The following is a 26025-nucleotide window of genomic DNA, read 5'->3' as shown; positions in this document are numbered from 1 at the left end:
ACCCAACGCTGCTGCTAAAATTGGTCCTATGGAAACTGTGTGGGCAGCGGGGACACGTGGGCGGCAGCACTTTTCCTCTTCTGCCACTGCTTTTGCCTCACGAGTGCAGAATCAACAGTAAATCATCAAAAGCTTTCTGCGTGTTGGAGAGCGGAGCCACTTTCCACCATCCTCACATCCTTACCTTCCTTCCTTCTCCTCGCATGTGACGTGCACGACCTTTCAATGCTTCTGCGTTCATGCTGACTTCAAAACGTACTGACAGACAGTTCCTCTGCTTTTGCATCATTCCTCATGCAGAGACATGCAATCCTTTTCCACTTCTGACACCACCTCTCCCTTTGTTTTGGTGTCAATCTGCACGTATCTATGCTGCACTAAAGAACTGAGAGAGCCAATAACTGAAACAGACCGAGCGTTCAGCACCTAAATGGCACCATTTATGATAAAGTGACCAATCTATTGACGTGGAAGTTTGGGCCTAGAATGCAATGCTAATAATGTGTTTTCCTGTGGTTAATTGTGATAAACAGGTTAAATCGAACAAACACTTTTAACCATTTAAACCAAGGTTCGGGTGGTAAATTGGTGTTAAGCCTGAACTGCTGCTGCTGGAACATGTTGAACAACCTAACTGCTTTATTGATCCTCGTGTGTGAAGCGGAGGGACCGGCTCCTGCTGACCCAGCTAAGCCTCCAAACGATACTGGCCTGGAAACTGTTCCAATTATTCAAGCTCCGTTTGACCCCTGCCTGCTAATCAGAGCCTGGGGAATAAATTAAGGACATGTTAAATACACAGGCTGACCTGGGTGCCGAGAATGTTGGACTGTATCACTCACCGAGAACTGATACGGAACCAAAGTAAATCTATTCATTTAAAAGAGTCAAGCAATTAAACAAGACCTCTCTTTATTTTCTGGTGGGTAAAGGGCTTTGCAGGAAGAGATCAATATCTCCCGGGACTTAGTGACTTATGTACTTATTTACCTTTACCTTAATAAGGTTTAAGTCTTAGTTAAGGTTCAATAATGACAGGAGAGGTCAAACCTGGCGGCAGTTAATGTGAAAAAGATTCTGTTTAGCTCACAGGAAGAATTTCAATCAGAGAATGCCACCCAAAGAGGTCAATGTTACAGAAAGAAAGAAAAATACCATGTCATAACCAAATTATTGAGGAAAATGACGAGAGAGAGTCATTTTCATAGACACCCGGTCCTCACAAGTGCGGCTAAATGAGGTGCAGCCGTGTGGCGTTGCTACATACGGCCACCTTGTGGCGGAAATTAGAACTGTCACACTTTATATTTTTAGGGTAAATTATGTTTTTAGTAAAAAAAAAAACTGAAATTGAATGTAGCAAACAAAGTTTAGGTCCTGGTAACATGTCAAATGTATCTCTGTGTTACATTTATAAGAGTCCTGAAACTCTCAGATGAGACATATAACTGTGCAGTTTTAAGTTCCTGACTCAAAAATATATTCTGTTACATGAAAATTTCACAAGAAAACCAACACCCGAGTTTGGGCATCACGGCCTACACAGACACAAACTGCATCGGAGCCTTTTGAGCCATTTTGAACCATTTCCATGTACGAATGTTTAATGACATTTGCTTCATTCTCCTGGCCTGAGAGCAGAAGGAGGAACCAAAAGCGTCACACTGATCCAGTAGCTGTTGTTTATAATGTCTCCGTCTCCTGGGACACACGTCTCCTCAATGTTCCACTGAACCGCTGAATTCCTAACAGACCCGAACACACGTACGCTGTTACACAACAGACAACTTAAGTTAATCTAAATAAAGGATTATGATGTGTGTATTTTTGTTAGGAGGCATAAAGGAAGTCACTGTGATGTCATTCCTTAATATATGGACTACTTTAAAAATTTTGCAGTCCTGTTCTGTTGAAACATGTCTGCCTGAAATGAATAAATGTTAAAACTATTACTAATTTTATTTCTGTAATGAAAACAAGTGTAAAACAAACCACACTGGCTGAGGTTACAGAACATTTTCAATGATGGTATAAAGTGTTTTCTTAACAAGATTGAAGGGTGTTTGAACCAGAGGTTTTCAATACAAAATTTATTTTTCTGAATGTTAAATAAAATAATAATAACTGTGAAATGGGAAATTGTAAATGAGCCGAACACAAATCTTGGAATGTGGGGAGAAATGTGAGAAATAAAAGAATCAGTAGCTAAAACGTCTTGAAAGCTAATTTTGATGAGTATAAAAGCATTTTTAACAACACTTTATAGCTGTTTAATATAACATTTTTTTATGTACGCATTTCCCCCAGTTGGCCACTAGATGGTGGTATAACAACATTGCATTTAGGGGGACCGGAAGTCAATGTAGCTGGAAAGAAACACGTCTGCACTGTTACACCGTCCATTTTTATTTTTATTTTAACTTCTTAATATCTGTTTCAGGGTTTGTTTTTTGTTTAAATTAATTTAAATATATGAATCGTCAAACTTTAGATGAGACAGCAAGCATAAATGCATTTTTAATATTGGGACAAAGTTTTTTTTTATGTTCCTAAAAACCCGAGAGTAGAGAAGACTGATGGAGCTTCATCACATTCCACAACAAACCCCACCTGAAGCTCAATAACTGGACTCTTGGCTTTCTAGTGTTGACATGTTTGCTGGTAAAAATAATTCTGAGAGAAGACAACGGGCGCACACACACACACACACACACACACACACACACACACACACACACACAAACACCTTTAGTCATTCACACACACACCTTTAGTCATTCACACTGTCGTACATGCGCTCCTCCTGGAGCCCTCCAACCTTCCAGGACAGCCAGACACGGTATCGATCGACATTACGTGGCCTGAATGTGGGTTAAACGTGATGCTTGTGAGAACAGGAGGAGGAGGAGGAGCTGTAGCATCTTCCTCACCATGCTGAACATGTGAGTCAAGCCCCTAAAAATGATCGTTCAGGAGATGTAACCATTCAAATTTCTGTCCATTATTCTCTTCTTCCACCTCAATATAAAGCTGAGTGTCTGATGGTATCGGCCCAGTTCAGCTCAGTTGAATTTAGAGATTTTACAGAATGAAAAATACAGAGTCCAGAACTGTTATTACTATTAAAGTGTAATTACATGCTGAGCTTGTGCAACATGTCAGGATTCTGTTGAATTCTATAAGTTTCTTCCCCATATTTACCATTTCTCTACTAATTAGAGAATAGTTGTGTCAATCAGTGCTTTCCTCATTCTCTCCATGTCTCATTAAAACTGTTTCTGACTTCAGTCCCTCCGCTCTGGACACGTCAGTGCAGGAACAGATAAACGAGACGAGGTGTAAAATTCAGTCTGATAGCCTGAGATAATGGTGGAGACAGCCGAGGCTAACAGGGCGGATACACTCGCTCCCAATAATAGCTGCAGAACATGCAGGTGCATCATCACGTCCAGATCTTCAGGTCATCCACCATATCTGAGGCTGAGAGAAGCTGTTTACTGGCTGGTCTTTGGGTTTCTTCCTGCTTGGTTTGACCCATCCAGAAGATGCAGATGAAGAATATTTCTGCTCTCCATCACGTGTCAACGGCACGTTTCAGCCAATCTTAGAGTCAAATTCTTTGAATGTCTTGTAAACCTGCGCCGGAGGATCTCAGATGACAGGGGAGATGAATGAGGACGTCTGAGGGGAAGCCTTCAATACCGGCCGTCCTCCGGCTGCTGCATCACCAAGGTCGCGCGTCCCTGGTCCACTGCGTGGGCGCCGTTTCTTCATCTCCCTCCATTTGTCTGCTTCCTCGCACATTAAGATGCTTTCAGATGTGAACAGTGCAGCTGCTCGATCGCTGTCGTACTTTCTGCTAACGGATGAAAATAACAGGAAATCAAATGAATCAGAAGCTCCTTCAGCCCATATTTGAGCACGTTTCCGCTTCTGTCAGGGACAAACTTCAAACCGACCAACAGATTTCTCATCTGCAGGATGTGTGTCAGTGCGTAGTTTTTAAAAAAAAAATTAGTCTTAAAACTTTAGACCACAGAAACCACAGAAACTTTCCTTTGTGCTTCGGTCATCATTTGTTTGGTGGATGTTGATGTAGAGGGGCGTGTGTGTGTGTGTGTGTGTGTGTGTGTGTGTGTGTGTGTGTGTGTGTGTGTGTGTGCCAGCTGATATAATGTTCAAAATAACGATCCATTAACATTATTGTGTGATGTAGAGTTGTTGTGCTGTTTTGTTTCTCTAGCTTTATTGATGTTGTTATTACTACTGTTATTACTGTTGTTTTTTATCCATTCTGAAGTGTTGCAGTACTGGTTTTATGAGGATGAACACGGGGTTTTGAACATGGCATCTTGTAATAATCACTTAGTAAGTGAGTAATAGTTTTAAAAGCCTTCACATTTGAATTGTAGATAACAGGAAATGGCATCATCCTCAGCCCAGACAAAAGAACGTTAATGGAGTGATGTCACAGGCAGCAGAAGTCGGGCCGCCGCTCTGACGCATCCATCATCAGCTCTTCCCCAGGTTCACCTTGGTCCAGAGAACATTTGTGGCTGCTCCTCCGGCTCTTTTAGCGTCCGAACATCAGCTCCACCTCACATTCCTCCTCCACACGGCGCCGCTACCTTTGTGTTTAACAAACTGTTGTGTCTCTTCATCTGCTTTAGTGTGTGTGTGTGAGTGGCAGAGCAGCACGATGAAGGTCAGCCCTGCCAGACCTGGAGAGGAAGGAAGCGATCTATTTACACAGCTCGTCCAGTCACAAATCTCCATGATGAGGGCCATCACCCAGAAACATCAAGTGGAATATCAAAGAAGCCTGGGAGGGCTCGCTGTTGCCTGGGTGCTTGGGGGGAAGGGGGGGGGGGGGCAGTTATTGTATTTCCAGATGTGTCATAGGGCCGCTTCACACACTTGGAGCAGCACTCAGGTGCTCAGCCTATAAGAGCCACGTGACAAACCTCCACATGCCTTCCCCTCCTACGCATTCCTCAGCACGCCGCTGAGCCCAGGAGGACCTTGGAGAGTCCCCCCCGTGCCAACAACGCCTTCTCCCGTTCCTCCCTCCCCACCTCTCCCTCGGATGCGCTCTCCCCCCCGCGATTTCACGCCATCGAGCACGTTGCGGGCGGCTCCCACTCGCAGGCATCAACACTAGATATCCTCAGCTGTGAGCAGCGCACGCTGAGACAGACGCACGCCTGCATTTGCTTCATAGTGGCTGCGTTCTGCCACCACAGGAGAATAGGCAGGGGCAAGAGAGGAGGGGAAAAGGGTCCAACAGCCCTTAAAAGCAGCGGATTCAAGGTAATTGTTCATATTCATATGCTGAATGGGGGTTACGTAACGCTGCATGTGCTCATTAGCTCAGGACTTTCTCATTCTGAGGGACACTTATCAGAGTCCTGGGAGGCTGATTGTGAAAGTGAGGCGGCTGATGTTTGCAAGAGACAAACATCTGCATCACGCGTTGCTTTTATCACCGTTCTGTCGTCGAGCGGCGGTGCGCGCTGGAGCGTCTGGCATTTCTTCTCGCTGCTGAGGACACTTGCTGAGCATCGCAGATGGAGTGGGTCTTTGAAGCTCGCACATGTTCCACCTCGGGGTGACGTGTTTCCCCACCTCCCCCTCCAACCGCCCCCGCCCCCATCGCAACAGCAGGCCAGTTCACCTCCAAGCACCATATTTGATGTATTGGACTGTTTTCAAAGCAGCGCTGCATCACTTTTCAATACCGTTAATGGAGATACTTTTGGTATTGTGTTTGAACCACAAAAGATAAAGAAATGCTGATGAATTCAGTTGTGCTCGTCTCTGCTTTTAAGGCTGCAGCCCAACGCTGCGACTCTGCGCTTGTCCCACACAGCAGCTTAAATCCCGTCCAGGACACAGACTGTTGCTAATGCAGAATAAATCCCCAGAACACGCTGGTTACATAAATGCTTATGGTGGGTGAAGGACAGGCGGTCAGTCTGTCCTGAGCGGAGGAGAAAAGGCCCGGATAAGATTTCCCCGAGGTTTACGGCAGCGTCTCGAGGATTCGTTGCAATGTTGCCCGTTCGAGTGAAACCTCCAACTTTTCCATTTGTTGCCGAGTGATTTTAACTGTTCGGCCAACAGCCATTCAGCCTCTTCCAATTATGAGAAAATGCAGCCTGCAGATGGCAAAGCACTCCCATTCTATGGCCGGGCAACATTTCCCAGCAGCAACAGCTTGATGTGTCCTTATTGTCCAGAGTAGCGCTGGGATGGACGGGCTGCTAATCGTCCTCTACAGCCAGGGACTGAGACGGCGACCTGGTCTGGTCCTTCTTCCTTTTACCTCAGCTTTAGGTCACATTTGATGCTTTCTGAGGTGGAAAAAGCTGTTGTGGCTCACTTTTTCTTTTCATTTGGAGATGGGATTAGGTCTGCGAACAGAGGCTTGTGGTCGGGATTGAATGGATATAGAATGGTGAGAGGAAGGCCTGCACAGCTGTGACATTAATCTCTTTGTACAAGAGTGTACTTTCTGACCAGAATGGTGACTAAAATAGCAGCAGAGAAGCACCCTGGGAAGCTTTATTCTATCCCAGGTTGACCTCTCTGCCTGTCAAAATGAGCAGTCTGCTGTTGAGGAGGTACAAAACACCGATTTCAGTTTATTTCCTGCATGAAAGCCCGAAATTTGTGTCTCCTTATTTATCTTCTAATATCTTAACCCACATTATTGCATATGCATTCCAAACCTAATTCATATTTATTATAATATCACATTTTTTTGCATTGTTGATTAGCCGCAGCGGCTGCTGGGCTCCCCGGGTGGCTCACCGGGACACAGAGCAGAAGATAAATATTCCTGTTCTGAACATGTTGGTGTTCAGACACACCCACAGTGGGCACCAACGCTTCCGCTCATGGACCAGTGTGCACGTGCACGCTGCCCAGTGTGACTCGACTCTCCAATCTGACTGCTTGTAGCTGTAGAGGAAGTCTGGTCAGAAGCTCTGGGCCTCCTGAGTCACTCTGCAGCTTAATTAGGCTGTAAAAAGCTGACAGTAATTGTCGGGTGTCAATATTGACGATAAGCCCCGGATTTAATGGGAATATACATACAGGATAATTGATTGATACCTACATGAGTCTATGAATCAGTTAGATTAACCACTTTTCCGATATTCCAGATCTTGTCAGATTCCCCAAGGGCTTTAATTTGGTTTGTATTGATGCTTTCAAAGACTAAACGTGTCACCATCACCAAAGCAACGTGCAACGTTGGCTGAGGGTGTAGAGCAAAGACATGCTAGTGACCCAGTTTTCATAGAAAAAACAGAGTGGATCAGTTATTCAAGGTTGATAATTAATTCAAGCCCAGATGAATGGATGTGACTGTGAATATAACCACCAGTATGTATGTCAGTCAGGTTGGGTCACAGGTGCGACTCCCAAACACCCTCAAGGCCTCATATTCGAGGACACGCTTGGGTGAGGATACTGCAGAACAAATGTTGTGAAACTGGTTAACGGCACAGGGACCAGTTCCCCCAGTGATCCTCCGCTAATGGCCAAAACGTTTTAATTATACAACTATTACATCTGTTATTACAGGTGAAACGACGGCTCCACCATTTAATGGCTGTGATCTCAGAACGCTGGGCATCGTATGTGAGGTTTTTGGTGGTGGGGGGGGGGGGGGGGGGGGGGGTGTTAATCTTCTGAGCCGAGACCTCGTCGGCCTACGCTGAGCGGCGTGAACGTTCGTTACCATCAGGCGACAAAAAATCGATTGTTCAGAGTAAACGTAGTTGAGATGAGAGGAAAATACAGCAGCGGAGTGTTGAGAGTGTCGCCCCGATTTAGGGCGGCGGCTGTTTGTGCCGTGAGTGGAAACACGTCCAAGGATTCAGTTTGACGGGCTATTTTTAGTCGCCCACAACTGGAGCGAGAGCGATGTGACCCACGCTTGAGCCTTGCTTTTTTTAAGCTCGTGACGCAGCCGCGACGAGCACGTCGCCTCTCCTTCTACAGGACACGAACATCAGCGTGCACGTGTGCAGTCATGCAGGTCGGGTACATTTAGAACTTTAGAACATCACGCATAATTAATCGACAGTTAAGAAAAAGGCTATTTTTTGTGGAAGGCGATCTCTTGTTCATGCGCGTCCCGTTGATGCTGCGCGCGTAGCGGAGGACTGTTCATCATCCATGTTCAGAACAGGGGGGCATGTAGAGGAATCTGAAAACCTGCACTGCACCAATCAGGCAGCATCACAACATCGCCGGCCACAAACACACAGCAGCAACCCCAAGAATCTAATAGATCCCTCCTCCATCCCTAAAGCCCCACATGTTCGATATTTGAGCGGATGTTCTCTGTAGTTAGAGATTTATGAGATGACTGGAGTGCTGTTGCTGTTTTTAGACTCTTTCCTCCAGGAGTCAACCTTGCTGCATGGCTGAATAGAACATGCCCTGCTTCCTCCTGACTACATGGATTTGTCAGGGATTATAAAAATAGCTCGGCGGCGGCGGCACGTGTCTGCGCCACACTGCAGACAAAAATTGCAGCTCGCGACAGCCAGAGACACAGATTTGTCGGAACAGGGATTGAGATGACAAAAAGAGGGGGGGGCTGTTATTGTTGCTGACAGATTTATCTGCATCCACATCAACATTTAAAATGCGAATAAGTGCAGGATTGAACAAACAGGCCAACGGCTTAAAGTAGCATTCAAAGTAAAATGGGCCAGTAGAGCATTGACTACAGCTCAGGAGGTTCCAGGTTCGACTCCAGGTTGGATCATTGATGAATTCTGGATTCTGGAGGCAGCAGGACTTCGGTCTGTAGGGGATCGGACTTGTCGCCCCTTTCCTCCCGCATTACCAAATGAAGCGCAGCAAGAAATTATCATTCACAACACAAACCAAGCTTTTGAGGCCAGTGATTCCGTGTTAACTAATCAGATCTGATGCGTAACACGCTTTCATTTGGAGCAGAGAGCGCCGTTGCACAAGCTAAACCCTCAATGTTTTGCTTCCTCAAAAACATAATGCATCATTCCTCACAACTAAATATAAGTTCTGTTGACATTCTGCTACTTTATTACCAAATATCTTAAAAAATAAAATGTAAAATACCCCTGCGCTGGTGGATAATTAGCTCTCAAGTGTGTATGTCACTGCAAAAGCATTTAAGTTCCACACTAAACACAACTACACACAAACTAAACAGGATATACAGAGTAAGTCGGGGGCACGAAGCTTTCAGACCTGCTCATTTCTGCAAATGGCTTCAGGGCTGCGAGGTAAACAGCCCATTTCATGCAATGTTCCCAATTCCCTGTCCGAGCATCAGAACACTCCGGTCAGCCTCTGACTCCGCGCTGACACCAGCAGGCAAGCAAAGAAGGTTAGATCTTTTAAGGCTTGAACAGCTGTAGTTTGTTGTGACCATTGTGTGCTGCACAAACTCTGGTGTTGTCATCGCCCTCCATTTTCCATCTCTAGAATTGTCTGGGGGCAGATAAAACCATAAACCTTAAAATATTCAGCTTTGGGAAGTTGAGAGAGGATGAGTGGAATCACCAGAGTGTGCTCCCTCCTGTAGCCGAGGCTCATTGTTGTAATGCAGTCGAGGTTTGTGCAGATTAAAACGGTGGCTGAGTTTGGCCATCTGGGACGTCTGAAGACCTTCCTTGCATGAGGCCGAGCCTTTCTGCATCAGCTGTGATGCATATGGAGCTGCAGCTGTCCCCGTCCAGCGAGTCCCATTGTCCTGCATCTTGTTGCTTTATTAGGTTATTCACAAGGTCTTTGAACAGCATTAAGAGCTCATGTATAGTCTGGATGCCTGAAAGGGCAGCCATACTGGATTTAGCTTAAACATGCAATTGCTCCCTTCAGCAAACTGTACTTGTAATTATGCGTTAGTGTTGGAAAAGACCGAGATGAAGGTGTTTCTTCTGCAGGACCCCCACCATGAAGACCAGACTGGGCTGCCTGTCCAAAAAATCGGACTCCTACAGTGATTTCTCAGAGTTCCTGCCCCCGGCACACGACACCACTGCCCGTTGGCTGAAGTGAGTTTGCTGCATTTATCGCCCATCCAAGCAGCCATCTATCGTTCTCCCTCACAGCTGAGCCTGATAATCCCTGGCTGATGCTGCTGATTGCATTGTTTGGTGTCCTATCCCAACATGAATAACTTATTTTGCAATCCTGACAGCACTGGGCTGATGAATATGGATAAGCGAGGCCCTAAAAATACTCGCTATGGCAGTTTTCACTCCATAATTGAGACAACAACCTGTCATATGTGATATTTTCCATCTTTCTTCTACCTCCTGCTGTAACGTTGCTGTGGAACAGAGGGACGTTTTTTTGTGTTAGCAATGCATGAAACAGCCCAGCGTTTGGCGCCGTGCTCAGGGGCTTTCTGGCTTTTTCCCCACCAGACTATCGACGGATGAAGTCGTTCGATGGTCAGAGTCGTTTGACCATCTCCTCTCACACAAACGTAAGTGCCGCTTTTTCTCTGTTTTGCTTCAGAACGTCTCCTGCTGCACACGTAACCATCAGAAACGTGATGTTCAACGGAAAAATAGACATCATCATTATCTGCCGCATCATTTGAATCTATTTTTCACCACCCGTCTCTATTTTTCTCTGCCTCGGTTCATCTTACACAGAGGTTGAGTTCTGAGTGAGTCATATTCCTTTCTGTGACCATTCTTAGACCAATCAAGTGCTAGGAGAGCCACTCAAAGGTCACGTATAATTGTCCAGCAGGCGTGGCAGCGGCAGCAGCATCAGTGGCATCAGACTCGCCGAAGCAGCGGCAGCAAATACGAAACGACAGCCAAGAGAAAAACGGACATTATTGGACCCAAATCTTTGCATCCTGAGGTCCAACAGGGAACGTTGACGCGTTTGCAGTGACGTGCATTCCCTTTGCGCTGCATCGTTAGCGTGAAAACGCTCAGCTAACGAGCGGAACGTCATGTTTTTACTGTCCACAATATTCCCGGTGTGGAACTCTCTAAAACAAGTGCCATCTTTGGGGCAGTCACATTTACAGTTGAATTAAATATTAATTTAAATGCTGTGTAAGGTATGTAAATCTGTAGGTTGGCGTTGATGTCAGGTGAGCTTATCTGTACCGGGGAAAGGTTACGTAAAGATCTGAGCAAACAGTCGAGAGGGTGAATATTTGACCTGTATAAAATTACAAACATTCACTCTTCAGAACATCCACCCGGGCTGTAGTTGCGTTGCGTTTGAACAAAGGTCGTGATGTAACATCTGTGACACGCTGTCCATCAGAGAGACAAACGTCTTGTGGTAAACGATGAAGATTGGCCAGAAATAGGATCAGAGAGAGAGTGATACCGCTCCAAGACGGCACATCCGCTTTCAATTGACCAAGAATTAAAGAGATGAACCCAAATGGACACACACACACACCCACACACACATTACATAAGTGATGCCAATAAGAGAGCAGTACTGAATGTTCCTTTGACAGGATATCACATTCATTCACCTCTGATTGGATTTCGATGGGGGGGGTGCAGGTGTATTGCCCTCAGACCTTATGTTTAGTGTTGCTCCTCAGGGTCTGGAGATAACTGTGTGTGTCTCTGAGGCTTGGCCTGTGCACATCTCCAGCTGTTACCTGCCTGGTTAGCACAGGAACATTCTGTGGAAGAGTCGATGTTTAAGGCCAGTGGGCAGATTAATTTATGAAGAACTTAATATATATATTAAGTTCTATATTATCAAATGAAATCTTTGTCGGAGCTCCTACAGTCTGACAGTGTCTGGACTCAGCTGACTGAGCTGCTTTATTGTGTTTGCTCTCAATTAAAGGGCTCCTATTTCTTGCTTCATCTCGCCTGCAGCTTTCCTTTGACGACTTCTACTTTCCTTTAAAATAGATTTATATTGTATTTCTTCTCAGTTGATAATTAAAAGTGTTGAAAAGAAAGAAAATCCTTCAGGTTGAAGTCCGCTTGTCTCATATGGGGCAGCGATACACAGAGAATTCATATCATTGATTAAAGTTAGCTGAATATACAAAGATGAGCATGTGATCGTGCTGATGGACAGATTTTAATGTATGGATAATCTAGTCATCTAAAAAACATCTAAAAAACAGCGAGCAGCCACAGGGACTGGCCCACGTGGGAGCGAGGGAGTGATGTGGTTAATAATCAGGGAGCAACTTTATTAAACAGCAGGAGAAAAAAAGGGAAGGGTGGAAATAACATGTCAACGTGACACGGAAAAACAAGCTCTTCCTCGGCGAACGTCAACACACCACCGTGATTGATCGCTTATCTTGACCGGAGACATTAAAAAAATCTTTCTCTGTGGGAGTAAAATGTTCTGATGTTGTTTGTTCTGAACATCGGCTCTATTTTTTTTTCGGCTTCCGGGAAGAAGGAAAACAAACAATGATTGTGTTATCACAAGACCGGCCCACGGAAGGAAACATGAACCACCGTGGGAGCTCCAGGCTGGAGCGCTGACATCAGCGCCTCCAGCAGCATCGCTCCAGTCGGCTGTCGTACCTTCGACTCCTCCAAACTCCTCTGTTTGTCCTCTCCAGATGGCCTGGCCGCCTTCAGGACTTTCCTCAAGAGCGAGTTCAGTGACGAGAACATCGAGTTTTGGATGGCCTGCGAAGAGTACAAGAAAACCAAGAGCTCCACCAAGCTGGTCTCCAAAGCAAACAAGATCTATCAAGAGTTCCTTGATATTCAGGCACCAAGAGAGGTGTTTGTGTGTGTGTGTGTGTGTGTGTGTGTGTGTGTGTGTGTGTGTGTGTGTGTGTGTGTGCGTGTGTGTGTGTGTGTGTGTGTGTGTGTGTGTGTCCTTCTAAACCTGTGTCCGTTGCCCCGGCAGGTCAACATCGACCATCGCACCAGAGAGAAGACCAAACAGAGCCTGGAGGATCCATCCCCAACCAGCCTCAACGAAGTCCAAGCTAAAGTCTACAGCCTGATGGAGAGAGACTCCTACCCACGATTCCTCAGGTCCAAGATGTACAAGGATTTGGTCAGCAGGGCACACGCACGAGGCCAGCGGAGATCCGTCTGAGCCAAGGAAGGACCTGGACTATAGATTCCCTGTAGCATGAACTGAATACTGTGAAGCTCCACACAAAAGCTGAGTCATGATAAGTCATGTTAAGCTAATCGACATGAAGTGGTGGCTAAAGTGATTAGACGGATCTGAAAAGATCCACTCGTATTTCCCTTCAAAACATCATTTTAATGTCAAAAGGTTGCCCAAGATGCTTGTGTCCAGCCCGGCTAGTGTCAGATGAAGAGCCCATATTTTGGTTGGTCCAACTGTGAGCAGCACGTCTCTCTGGTGCAGCGTCAGTTCGTGTCCTGAGAACTTCAGCATTAATGTTCTCCCATGAGAACTCAAGCCTCAGCCTTTCCTCTGAACACATCCGATGGTTCTTTGTGCAATCTGGCCCCAAATCTGCAGGATTTTGGACGTTGAGGAGGCCAGTCCAGGCAGAAGGATGTCCATTATATTGACCGGTTCCTCAACTGAAACCTCAGTGCTCCAATGACTTTGGCCACCACTCTCTCTCTCTCTTTCTATCTCTCTCTCTGTCTCTCTCTCTCTCTCTCTCTCTGTCTGTCTCTCTGTCTCTCTCTCTCTGTCTGTCTCTCTCTCTCTGTGCTATTTCCAGTTCTTCAGCTCCTCTATCATTAGCTGAACTTCAGGACATTTTGATCGTTCCCACCTCGCCACACTGTGCTGACTGTAGTTTGCTCTTCAAATGTCATTTCATGACTTGGTTTCACTTTGTTCTCCGTGTAATAGACACTGTTGTCCGCAGGTGAAAACACCTGATGTGGTTGTTGATGACTTCCTTCTATCTGAATCTGTGGCAGAATTGGTCTTCTCTAGATATTAGAATTCTTCTTATTGTCGACTCTTTCGGGTCTTGTGTGTAGAAATTGGTGCATCCAGATAAATGACCAAAAAATAACAATAAAAGAGCATGATGTGCTGGTCAGAATAACGTATTCTTTAAACTGTTTTGGTCAAAGCTACTAATTGCTTGGTGGTCTCTCATTCTAATCCAAACGTACGTTTTTCTATAAAGTGCTGCTTGAAAATAGATGTTCTGCTCTGTGAACGCATTGTGAGGACGCTTGACTGCAGCCCCGCTCGTTAACACGGACGAGCTGACGACTTCCTTTGATGTTACCTGAACTTTGATCCACGTCTTCGCTCTGATGCTGCAGCTATTTTAACTGCAGTGAGTCACACAGCTAAATAAGGAAAACCCAACAGAATGATAAAATATTGATGCCAGCTCGGAAGAAAAGTGCTGCTCTCCTCAACTATCTGGGGCGCTTAAATAGATCCCCTATTCTGACATAACATTAACGTTGCTGTTTTGTTGTTATTGTGTTCGGAACAACAAACTGGCCGAATGTGGGGCATCGAAGCGCTCAGTGGAGTAACACAGGCACATCTAGGACAGCGGACGGCCAGCGCAGCCGGCCTGGAAGCGACAGCCTGACGCGTGCTGCTGACGGGCGTGAATGGTGCAGGTGGAGGTGATGGTGTCCCAGGGATTACACAGGTGTCAGTTATGGGGTGCAGTCCTGCCAGTGTGAATCCGCTCCGTGCGTCCGCAACAGAGTGATGGGGAAAAAAGCCGCGTCGAAACGGATTTGCTTCGGAAACTTTTCCCCCATTCGGTCGTCCTTTCAGGTCCGATTTCCACACTTGGATATACAGAGAACTCAATTAGCTGATGTTTGTGTGAGGAACCAGCAGCTCTGCGGGGTGAAAATCTTCTTTATGACAGGAAATTGATCATTTGTAATATTAATGGCTATAATCGTGCTGCATTTATGCTGGTAAAGTTGAATTTGTCACCACAATAAAGTCACGCCAAAGCCCTCGTATAGAAAGGAAGCAAACGTAAACAGGCTGACATCCTGATAAAGAACATAAAAAACCAAAGGTATAAAAATGACCTGCCGGTACTGAAGTACAGCAGTGGAGTCATAACAAGGAGGTTATGTTCACATCCCTTTCATCCTTCGTCACAGGTTGATTCTGTCCTTCTCTGGAACTTTGTGTTCTCTGTCAGTAATAAACACAATACCCATGGTGCAGTGCTGCCATCAATATGGATCAAGGGGGACCAGAAGGACAGTTGATTACTGGTCCTGTTCAGATCTGAGAAAAACAACAGCGACACCAGGGGAGAAAACAGCGTCGGATTCAGTGGCCACATTTCAAAAGTGTGACCGAACCGGTTTGCACGTGACCGTCAATATTTATGTTTTACACGTGGAAGCGCAGTTAAACTGGAGACTTCCAGCTCAGCCAAGGAGAAGTGGGCGGATGGAACAGCAACAAGCTTTGTTATTACTGTAGGGTAAAAATACAACATGTGATGTGAACACACCGGTTCTGATTACGGTCCTTGTTACCCTTATTAGCAACATGTTACTCACGCATGACGCTTTTTACCTAAAAATAGGCCCGGCTACAGTACCTGGAAGCATAGCAACCATTCCAGAAAAAAAGCAGGTCTTATTTCACACGATGGAACACTCTCGGCTCCCCACTGAGAGGTTATATAAAGGGCACCTATAGACTTAGTCATATGCTGAAGCGCTTAGCTTCATCCAAGTTATGAATCAGTCTGAGTTGTTAGTCATTTCAAAGTGATCGACAACAAACCAAATGGGAAATTAAACAGACGTAACCAAGCAGATACCAGAGACTGGCATCTTCTGCACAAGTTCCCCCTGACAAGGATGCACATTACTACTTATTTTTAGTCCCAATCCAATGTCTTTTTCCCCTCCCATTGTTTTGTTATGATCTCCATGACGACGGGTACATCCACGGTGTGTGCGCTGGTAGTAAGTCGAACATCTGTCCACTTGTTGTCTGACTTTATGTTTCAGAGCCCAACCTCTGGGCCTCAGCGGGGCTGATTTACGACCAGCTCAGCATCATCACTCAGGTGTCCTGTCAGTGAAGGACCCCCCCCCAGGAAGGTGCAGTAACGGCTGCTCTCCACCTCTGTCACCTCTCTTTAAAAGGCTGCCATGGCTGCCCGCTGCTGCCTGATAGTTCTGTGAGACGAGGGCAAAGTTCCAAAAGCTAAGCCGGTGCAGAGGTTGTGCGTGCTTGACCGTTGAGAAGCAAAAAATGTGGATATTAAATATTCATAACTGAGCGGAGCCTGTGTGAATCCAGATATGAATGGATTTAGCATTAAAAGGGGATTTTCTGAACGGTGGTTTCACCCCTGGGAGCAGGCGGACGGTGTTGTAGAGGGTGGAGCACACTCCGGTGGTTATTGTTCAACAGCCGCGGCGAGCATCTGGCCCAGCCTCTGGCAGGCTGCTTCTCTCCCCCCCTGAGAGGAATCAGGCAGATGAGCAACTGGAGCTCCAGCAGGCCACTCGGCCCTCTGGGGGGGCTGCAAAGGACACTTCCCTGGCGTCGTGAGACTGAGGGAAATGTTCTGACATAAATCACGCAGCTCTTTAGTTTCACACTGAAAAGGTGCAAAGGCACGATTTAAAACCTTCAGACGAGTTTAACCCTCATCAGGTAGATTTTCACGTGGCAGGTTTAAAACCTGGAAAGGCCTGGAAAAGGAGGACAAGACCCCCGTGCAGCTGAAAACCCACATCTTCAAATAAGAACTTTTCTATTTCCTTACATATTTAGACAGTTTTCAGGACCTTGACTGAGATTTTGCAACATTGTAGAAGATTAGAAGTGTATCTAAAAGTGCATTAAGGTCCATTTAAGTGTTTGTGTACTTTGCATGTCCAGAAGTAAAAAAATCCCCAGTACTGGTTAACTTGTTTCCACTCATCCATCAGTTTAAATGAGTGTTTGAGTCATCTGCGCCGCGTCGCCACTTTCAGGGACCTTCAGAAGAAAGCAAACAAACAAGCTGATGTTCTGCCGGGAAACTGCAGACTCTGGCATTGACCAGAGAGTGGGGTTTTACATTTCTGGATACTCCACCTCGACAGCCCTCGCCGTGCGGGAACACAGACACAAACAGGGCGCCGTTACCGGGATATGACGACGCGAGGCCTCTGCTGTGTTCCAGGGCTGCGCAGTCATGGTGCACTCACGGCAGGAAGCCGGCATTTGAGACACAAGAGGTTCATTCACTTAAGGTGCAGCGAGTCACGGGAACAGATGCTCGCCGTGCGTTCCTCGGTGTGCAAACAGCGAGGCGAGTAAATTCAAATGGCGCTTCTTGTGGGACTGAGCCTCAAACCAGGAATAAAAGAAGGGTTTAAAGAGTTGATCTCACTGTGGTTTTAGGCTGGCTACAGTGTTTAAGCAGCTATTTACGCTGCCAGAGGCGGTTGAATCTGCCTTTTCTTTTACATTTACCTGTCCATTGCTGTCCATTTGTCTCCGTCCTGATGTCTCATTTTATGACCAACGAACCCTCATGTTACGCTGATAAAATGGTGGAGACCTATAGTGAACCCCTGAGCTCAGATTAGCCTGCAAGCCGCTCTGGAACTGTGCCAAATTACAAATCAGCAGGTCGTTTACATTCAAATGCCCGCCTGTTGATGGATTTCTATTTATGTCACTTTCTCTGATTGCATCGCAGTGGAAATGAGGTGAAGGACCTCATGACATTTGCCATTTTCCCTTCGCAACAACAAGAGGAGGATCCCAGCAACCCCGTCTCATCTTCCAAGAAATCAGATGGGGGTCATCTGTGAAAGGAGCACCGCTGAGTTCCGGATGAGCTCTCTTTTCATCTGAAAGGCTTCCACCCGGCACCAGAACAGCAGGAGATGAAAAAGGACTTATGAGTTGAAGCATCCTGAGGTAAAAAGCCTCCATGCAAATCCAGCCAGAGAAAGATGCTGTTGCAGGATGTCCTCACCTGGTCTCCGGTTCCACTCTCACCTGACATCACAAAGCTAGGTGGTCTGTTAAATAAGTCTGTAGAGAAGAGTAGAAAGGGGCATTAACGTCGTGGCAAATATCAATAGATTGAGTAAAAAGCTTACATCATAGGCCCCGGGAGGGAGTGCGAATGATGCTCTCCCGGTGCCCCCGGGGGCTTCCGACAGAGCCCATTGTTCTTTTAATAATGGTGCCATTAAATCCTCCCTAGCACTTCGAGCGCCTGCAGGTTAGGTAGGTGAGACGGTGCTTCCGCTGGGCTCATTCAGCCAGCAAATGCATCATCTCACAACAATGAGCTGCTGCGCACGAGCACATCACTCTTTAATGTGACTATTTTCTTCCTTTTGCCTTCAAATGTAACCCGTGTGAAGAGCAACGTTCTTGGAGAAACTGGCCATTTATTGAATTTTAAGGAGGAAGTTAAACTCCTCGATGCCATGTCGGATCTTAGGCTGCTACGTTCCACTCATCCAGCCCATAAAGTCACTGTCTACAGATTTAGAATGTGTGACTTTGAACAGTTTCTAAGAACAACATGAACATTTTTGAAAAGTCTGTCCTAAAGATTCACACTGAGATTAGCGGCCTGCCTGTTGAAAGGCTCCACTGTCGAGAGTTTCTCGTGGATCCGCAGGCTCCATGTTGTGGAGCTCGATTCCTCAAAACGCCCGTGGCCAAGCGCTTATGCAAGGGCGCCAAACAACGTCTCCTCTGTCAATTTGGAAGGGTTGTTTCAAGATCATCAACAGATCTGCTTCCCTGTTCACCTCTCAAGGCTTCAGGTCATGTTGTGGAAGTCTGAATACACAGAAACAGACCATAATAAACATGTGGGTTACTGGGAAAGTGCACTGGGGCGGGGGGGGGCGGGGTTCTGAGATGTCTCGGGTTAAACCTGACAAACTGTTGATCTCTCACCCCAGAAATCCAGCTGCCAGGGTTAAACGTGACCGACTGAGGAGGGCGAACGTGATGTTCTTGGAACTATTATGAATGAGCTCCCAAATCAAAGGATAATTTATCAGCCAATTCTTTTAATTATCTCACACTGCGTCACATTTATATTTCGAGTCGAGAGCGGAAATCATTTCTTTTTAATCACGAATAAAACACAACATGTGGCTGCAGCTTTCACAGTACTTTCCCAGCTTCAACCTTGCATATCTCCTCTGCCTCTCTCTGACACACACACTCGCACACACACACTGCCTGTGATTGGCTGAGGCGGTTGACGACACGTGGGAGGCAGGGCTATAAAAGCTCCTGCTCCGCTTCTGCTCCGACAGTTACACAAGCTTCCCGAGGACTGAGCCTCTCTAAACGGATACTAAAGCTCCGACACTCTCCAAGCTGCTGCTATGTGTAAAGGACTAGCATCGCTGCCTAGCTGCTGTCTGGAAAGGTAGGAGTCCCGAGAGGTTGTGGGTGGCTCTTCTGTGCGTCCTGTTGGGAATCCGGGGGGCTGGAGGGTGTGAAGGATTCTGAGCGATGCGTTGCTTCTTGAATGGACCCTTCAAGGATGCGTTTGTCTGCTCAGAATGTGTCGCGTTGCTATTTCAGTCTTGATCTAAACTGTATTGTTCTCACGGCAGGGCCAATGTGTTAAAAGCAAGGCTGGGAAGCATTTTGCAGAAACCAAATTGGAATTTTTCCCGCTGCAAAATGGGTCAAACCAAGTAAGCGTCTGACGTAATGTTGCCTCTATATTTGCTGCCTCTCTGTGGTGGCCTGATCGGTGCTGATGGTGTTTCCATCCTTTCCTTAGCCCGACCTTGGAGGAATGTCTTCGATGGAAGCAGTCGTTTGAAAAACTCTTGTCAAGCAAACGTGAGTAGAGAAATGTTTTAGTTGCCGCTTCGTGCGGATGCACGTTCCCAACAACCTGTGCCCCCGTTGTGGACCCTAAATAATCAATTGTCCCCCCCCCCACCTTGTCTGCAGGTGGCCTGTGTGCCTTCACCACCTTCCTGGTGTCTGAGTTCAGTGAAGAGAACATCGCGTTCTACTTTGCCTGTGAGGATTACAGGAACACCAAATCTGCATCCAAGCTGTCCGACAAAGCCCAGAAGATCTACGATGAGTTCATCAGCACGGACGCCCCCCGTGAGGTGAGACGATAAACAAACGCACATATATTTCTATGTATGAACATGCGTAATCTAATCCGGTTCTCTGCTAGATTAACATCGACCACGAAACCCGTGACATCACCAAGGCCAACCTGCTGGCGCTGACGCCCTCTTGCTTTGACCCGGCCCAGCACAAGATCTACATGCTAATGGCCAAAGACTGCTATCCTCGCTTCCTTCGCTCTCCGGCCTACAAGGATCTAGTGCAGCAGGCCAGACAAGGAACCAAGAACCAGGAGAAGAAGGTGTGAAGTCACAAAGTGGGCAGATGGAGCATCATTTGTGGTCAACTTTATGGTTGAGAAAGCAAGAGAGGCACGGCTCATAGGTGCTGCATCAGGGAGCTGCAGGCAGATGCTCCTCCTGAGAGGAGAGGGGGAAGGATGGATTCTGTATGTGGCACTTGGAAGGAAAGGAGAAGCCAGAGGAGAGGCCTGAAGTGTGTGAGTGCAGCTGGAGGACGGAGGTGGAAGACCTGAAAGTGACTGACAATCCAAGAGGAGAGCAGCGGAACGGACAGTTCACTCTTGATGTTGTTGATGTTGGTGTTGTTGTCACGTCTCTTGTACCTCTGTCCAAGTCTTACAGGATTTTTAAATTATTTTTGTACTTTTCTGTAATATAGTTGTTGTATTTTTTACCAGGTGAAACTGAAAAGAAAATGTGCTATTTAATTTATAATATCACCGTATTTATGTTGTTTTTTTACATACTTGCAAATAATTTATTTGTAAAGATTCCAGGAGAAAATGTTAAACTATGAAAAATAAACTGTGGAAATAAAAAGTGTTTTTATTTATGGAAAAGATTCTGTCAAAACTCCTAAAACCAACAGATTTAAGTTATATTCAGGTGCTGAAGTTGCACGTAGATCAGGTCTGCACCATAAACGGGGGGCAGAAAGGTGGTTTACCCCACTGCAGAGGGGTAAAAATGATATTTATTTCAAAGGAACACAGTTTTACACCAACCATTCATAAAACTCGATAACCAAGTCCAGAAGTTAAGAGATGAGAGTGAAATATGTCCAAAAGTTCACATATGCTGGTGAATCACCCATTTAAAAATAGAAGCTCCATGAATCGCTGCTTTTGTGCCTCTTTCGTGACAGTAGCAGCTGAACTCTGCAGGTCGCACACACAAAGGCTAAAAAGAGGATTTTGACAATGACGGTTAGTCACAGAGGGTTTTGGTTACGCTCATACAGCCCATAAACACTCTGAAGGCACAAACATGAACGAGCATCAACCTGAGAAACAGGGATGATTGATCCTCTTTTTAATCCGTCTCTCTCCACCCTGACATAACGGGGCTTCTCCTAATGCACTAATTAATCAGTTATTAATTAATTGCCAATGTCCGGTCACTATTACGAGATGGCCTCTGACTGGTGTTGTGTGGAGCTGTTATTCTCCATAGCGACACCTTTTGCTACTTGTCATAAAGCTCTCCGACATTTGTCTGCTGCGAGCTGTTGGCCCATATTGTGCTAATGAGAGGCTCCTTTCTAGTGAACAGGAAGCACAGAGGCATGATGTGACAGCATTAACGTAATAGGAAGAGCTATAAAACTTCTCCTGGCCTTAGCAACTGTTTGCGCCGGCCATCAACTTTGGGTCATAAAGGGCAGTAAAGCTGCAGCCATGGTGGAGCGTGGCGAGCATGTGGACGAGACATGTGGACAAGACATAACAGAGATCATGTAAACCCCACGCCAAGCCCCCCGGTTAGGTAACAGAGTCAGCGATTGCCGTTCAATGTCGTTATCTCACCGGTTCTCATGAAAATGCTAAAGGCTTCCACCGAGCTGGGTCTGATAAAATGTGTTTTACCAGCAAGTGGAGTCGAAATGTGGCCCAGAGTCCGCTTTGTGTATTCAGATGTCATCAGTAGAGAGTGGAGCCAGTGTCAGGTGGAGCACAGCTGCCCCGCAGGCCTCATGCATATGACTTACCGCTGCCTCCGTCGCCGTAGTAACCCTTTGGTATTTTGATCTAGATTGAGGCATAGCATTGACCATCTGTAAGGTTGGATCTAGGGATTTATTCTGGACGAGCATCCCTGCGTAAAGTGTTGGGGGTGTTTGGAGTTTTGGTAGCGCGCGAGCGCTAACGTGTGTAGCGCTGTACAGGACGGACAGAAACACGTTGCCGCAACAGCAGGTTGCAACTTTGGATTCTCCCTCCACACCCACTTTCAACCAGAGGTCCTACAAAAGGCTTTTTTTAAATTATTTTTGTGCGCTCATGGTGCAAAGGATTAATCGCAGCTTTGTTTTAATTATGGTGGAAACCATTTTTTGAGATGTAACACTCCCAAAATAGCATCGTGTTGATTCAGTGAAGTGCCAGAAGGATTGGAGGGAACAGCAGCAAAATTGTGCCACTTTTAGTGATGCCTATTAATAGCACTTTCCCTCCAGGCCACCATCCAGCCGACTCTCTGCAGGTCTGATAACAAACTGGCACAGAAACTGACATCACAGCAGCTGGTCAGCATCACTGGACTGAACATTGGCAGCTGTTAGATGACTTATTCATTTGAAATAAACAGGTTTATTTTTTTTATTTTTTTTTTGTTTTGTTTTTTTGTTTGTTTTGGGGGGCAGTTTTTTTTATCAGTGTACACGATTCCCTTTTGGAGGTTCTTTTAATACAATTTAAATAATGCTGCAACCATGTAAACACACAAAATTGTCTTTGTAATAGAAAGATATTTGCATATAACGCGCGCGCGCACGCTCGTCCATTGCGCTGATGAGATGCTGCCATCTAGTGGTTATTATTTGCATCGACAGTGACCTTTGCTGGGTTTGAATTATTATTATTATTATTATAATTTTTATTATTATTATAATTTTTATTATTATTATTATTATTATTATATGTGCTGTACCGATATGTATGTTTTGTCCAGTTTTGTCTTTTGCTGCTGGTTTTATCGATGTTTCTGTGACTGTTCACTGCTTCAACATCTTTTTCTCCTCTCCTCTCCTCTCCTCTCCTCTCCTCTCCTCTCCTCTCCTCTCCCTCTACCCAGCCGGCCCGGCAGGAGGGTCCCCCTATATGAGCCTGGTCCTGCTCAAGGTTTCTTCCTGTTCCCTGGGATTCGATAAATCGCCCGGAAGCAATTCTGATTGTAACAGACGCTATATAAATAAAGATTGATTGATTGATTGATTGATTGATTGATTGATTGATTGATTGATTGATTGATTGATTCGAGATGTCTAGAGGATTCGCGAATAAGAAACTGATGTTGATGAAGGAGAAAGCAAATTAAAAGTGGGCTTGATGAACTAGGAATTTGTGCTTGTAGTTTCACTTTCATCCCCTAGATGGCAACATGGGACCAAATGTCTGCAGTGCGAGACCTCTGTCCATCTGTCCATCCATCTGAAGACAAAATTCACGAGCAGAGAACTGATCGTTTCATATCAGTATAAATAAGGGAGCCTAAATATAAATACATTTATATAAATGCACACTGAAAATATGGTTTGTTTTATGCCTATTAATTTGACCTCAGTTCTTCTTTTACTGCAGATTCCTGCTGTAAAACACAAACACGCGGTTTTATGTTATAGCATGTGTACATCTTCATAAACGCGCTGGTGAGCTGCAGTCGTGACACTTCAACATGTCTCAGAGTGACTGTACAGATGTCCCACATGTTTGTCCATTAGTGCACGTCACAAACACAAGAAAAAGGTGCTTCTGTTTGCTGTGAAACTCCCAAAACCCTCAATGACCACCTCACAGAAAAACCTTGGAGCAACATGTGGACAGAATTTAGGGGTGGACAGAAGGCAGGAAGGGTTTGTGATAAAGGGGCAGACTGATACGGAAGCTGGGAGCTAGGTGGGGGCAGAACGACTGCGCCATTTTACACTCCAAGCGTGGGAAATCTCCGGGTGTGGGTCCCTGGTGAAAAACAGTGCTGTCTGGTGACTTTCTGTTCCTCGGGGTTCACATCCTCTGTCCGTCCTCTCAGGAGCCGACGCAGATCTGAAAAAAGAGGTTTATTCCAGTGACACTGCGGCTACCGCATGAAATTCACAAATCCTGCAAACGCCACTGCTCTCTTCCTTCATCCTGCATCGTGCTTTCAAAATTAAAATAGCTTTTAATCAGCGAGGTGCAATTTCTGCACTCCTCCTGCAGATGCAGCGTTCAACGGCTCAACGTGGCTGCAAGAACCTCCACCGGTGCTGAGAGGAGCGGCGCCACATCAGGTGAACTCACTCAACTCCAGAAGGTTCCCGGTGGCCACGACCCCGTTTCCAGTGTCCGACTGTCCCATCTCAACAAAAGCATGAAGGCGTGAAGGCTCCACTGATGCATCATATTCCTCTGAATTACTCAGTCTGAACTCTTGAACGCAGCCGCCACATCTGTGATTTAGCCAGAACGCTGGTGTTGATGTCCTGGTGTTGTAGATTCTTGAGTAATGAAGTCCAGATGTGTGGGCAGATGTGTGAAGCAATTGCATCACAATTTGCAATCTTGATTAAAGACTCACTCCCTAAAAAAAGGGTTTGTTCCAGTTTATTTTGGAATTGTGCACCTCATCTCTTCCTCCAGGGATCAAAAGCCTCCACTTGGAATCAAGACTAGATCCAGGTCACACAGTCAGACCTTATGAAAGCTAAAATCCTTGTTTGCATGCGAAGGTTTTCTTTTTCTATCTGAAATGTCCAGATTCTGCAGCACGGGGTGAAAATCCTGGGCTGGTCGTGCCTTGTCCTCAGATTTTGGAGAGGGTCACTGATGGATCGTAGGAGGGAGAGCAGAAATTCCCAGCCTGAGTTAGGCGATGTGACATTCACCATTTTTCTATGTGCACATCCATCCATCGTCTATAGATCCCCGAGCATGGAGCCCATCCCAGCTGCCTTCGGGGGGGGCCCGTCACCATGTCCTCACAGGGTTAACATACAGAAACAAACAACCACTCACACTCACATTCACATCTGAGGTCATTTTAGAGTCACCTACCCCCTCAAATGCATGTTTTTAGACTGTGGAAGGGCCAGAGGACCCACAGAGAACCCACACAATTCACACAGAGGAGCCTGTGGCCCCCAGGGGACTCAACCCATCAGTGCACCACCCTTAGGGCAACAAGAGGTTTGGAAATTTGGTCCATTTCTTGCACCAGTGCTGCACGCCAGCAACGCAAAGGCGACCGTTTCCTGTGAACTTCCAGTGCTCGGCGCTGCGTCGCCCCACCTGTGTGGGCGTGACAAACAGATTGTAGGTGAGGTCCAGAGGCTGCTCGGGCTTCCCAGCAAACGCTGGCGTGTCCACATAGCAACACCAAACATCTTTTATGTTCCGTGCTGTCATGTTTGGTTTGGCCCTGATTCATTGCCACTTTTACAGCTATTTAGCCTGATTTGTGTTCTGAAACCCAAACACACTCGACTGTTATCACAGCTGAAGTCCGACCTGTTGTTCTAACCTGCAGATTTATCTGATCTGATGTAGACGTGGACACGAAATGCTAAAAAAAAAAAAAAAAAACTTTATAAAATGACCTAAAACAATGTGGATTTATGGAGCTGCTGCAATCTGTGTTACAGAAAAAGCAACTCAACAATTTCCATTGTTAATATTTAGCGATGGCCTGAATGGAAAATCCACCGTGCATTTATTTCTCCAAAGAAGGAATGATAACATTTCATCATATTCCTCCTCTGACCTCTCCCCCGCTGCTTCGTGTCCAGGGTTTGATTCAAATCCGAGAAAACACTCCCCCCCCCACCGTAACACTCCAGGTTCACCGGAAAAGCCTCCGCAAATAAACAACTTAGCAAAAACAATTAATGGTGCTGTGGGAAAAGCAATTTAATTTCCTCTCAGCGAGGCCGTGGACCGAGCGCTGAGAAACCGGACACCTCCTTAATCGCCGGAGAACCTTTGGGTTCACTGGGATGTCTGGATGAGGACGG

General features: G+C 46.0%; 2 protein-coding genes across 2 annotated transcripts; both read left to right on the top strand.

The window, feature by feature from the left end:
• The first annotated feature begins 5013 nt into the window (after window positions 1-5013).
• Window positions 5014-14070, top strand: LOC101079321 (regulator of G protein signaling 8). The gene is made up of 5 exons (XM_003974436.3): window positions 5014-5310; window positions 9951-10061; window positions 10437-10498; window positions 12593-12759; window positions 12889-14070. The coding sequence occupies exons 2-5, from the start codon at window positions 9961-9963 to the stop codon at window positions 13081-13083; spliced, it is 525 nt and encodes a 174-aa protein (XP_003974485.1). The 5' UTR covers window positions 5014-5310; window positions 9951-9960; the 3' UTR covers window positions 13084-14070.
• Window positions 14071-19206: 5136 nt separating this feature from the next.
• LOC101079544 (regulator of G-protein signaling 5-like) lies at window positions 19207-20858 on the top strand. Its single transcript, XM_003974437.3, has 5 exons — window positions 19207-19345; window positions 19536-19619; window positions 19709-19770; window positions 19885-20051; window positions 20123-20858. The coding sequence occupies exons 1-5, from the start codon at window positions 19302-19304 to the stop codon at window positions 20321-20323; spliced, it is 558 nt and encodes a 185-aa protein (XP_003974486.1). The 5' UTR covers window positions 19207-19301; the 3' UTR covers window positions 20324-20858.
• The last annotated feature ends 5167 nt before the right edge of the window (window positions 20859-26025 follow it).

The sequence above is a fragment of the Takifugu rubripes genome, chromosome 20 (genome assembly GCF_901000725.2).
Source record: "Takifugu rubripes chromosome 20, fTakRub1.2, whole genome shotgun sequence".
Classification (NCBI taxonomy): Eukaryota; Metazoa; Chordata; class Actinopteri; order Tetraodontiformes; family Tetraodontidae; genus Takifugu; species Takifugu rubripes.
The sequence above is the reverse complement of the archived record's forward strand: the minus strand, read 5'-3'. Positions and strand labels throughout refer to the sequence as shown.

Coding starts and splice junctions, on each gene's coding strand:
- LOC101079321 (XM_003974436.3), top strand. CDS start 9,961: ATGAAGACCAGACTGGGCTGCCTGTCCAAAAAATCGGACTCCTACAGT. Junction 10,499..12,592: donor CCATCTCCTCTCACACAAAC/GTAAGTGCCGCT, acceptor TGTCCTCTCCAG/ATGGCCTGGCCGCCTTCAGG. Junction 12,760..12,888: donor ATATTCAGGCACCAAGAGAG/GTGTTTGTGTGT, acceptor TTGCCCCGGCAG/GTCAACATCGACCATCGCAC.
- LOC101079544 (XM_003974437.3), top strand. CDS start 19,302: ATGTGTAAAGGACTAGCATCGCTGCCTAGCTGCTGTCTGGAAAG. Junction 19,346..19,535: donor CCTAGCTGCTGTCTGGAAAG/GTAGGAGTCCCG, acceptor TTCTCACGGCAG/GGCCAATGTGTTAAAAGCAA. Junction 20,052..20,122: donor GCACGGACGCCCCCCGTGAG/GTGAGACGATAA, acceptor GTTCTCTGCTAG/ATTAACATCGACCACGAAAC.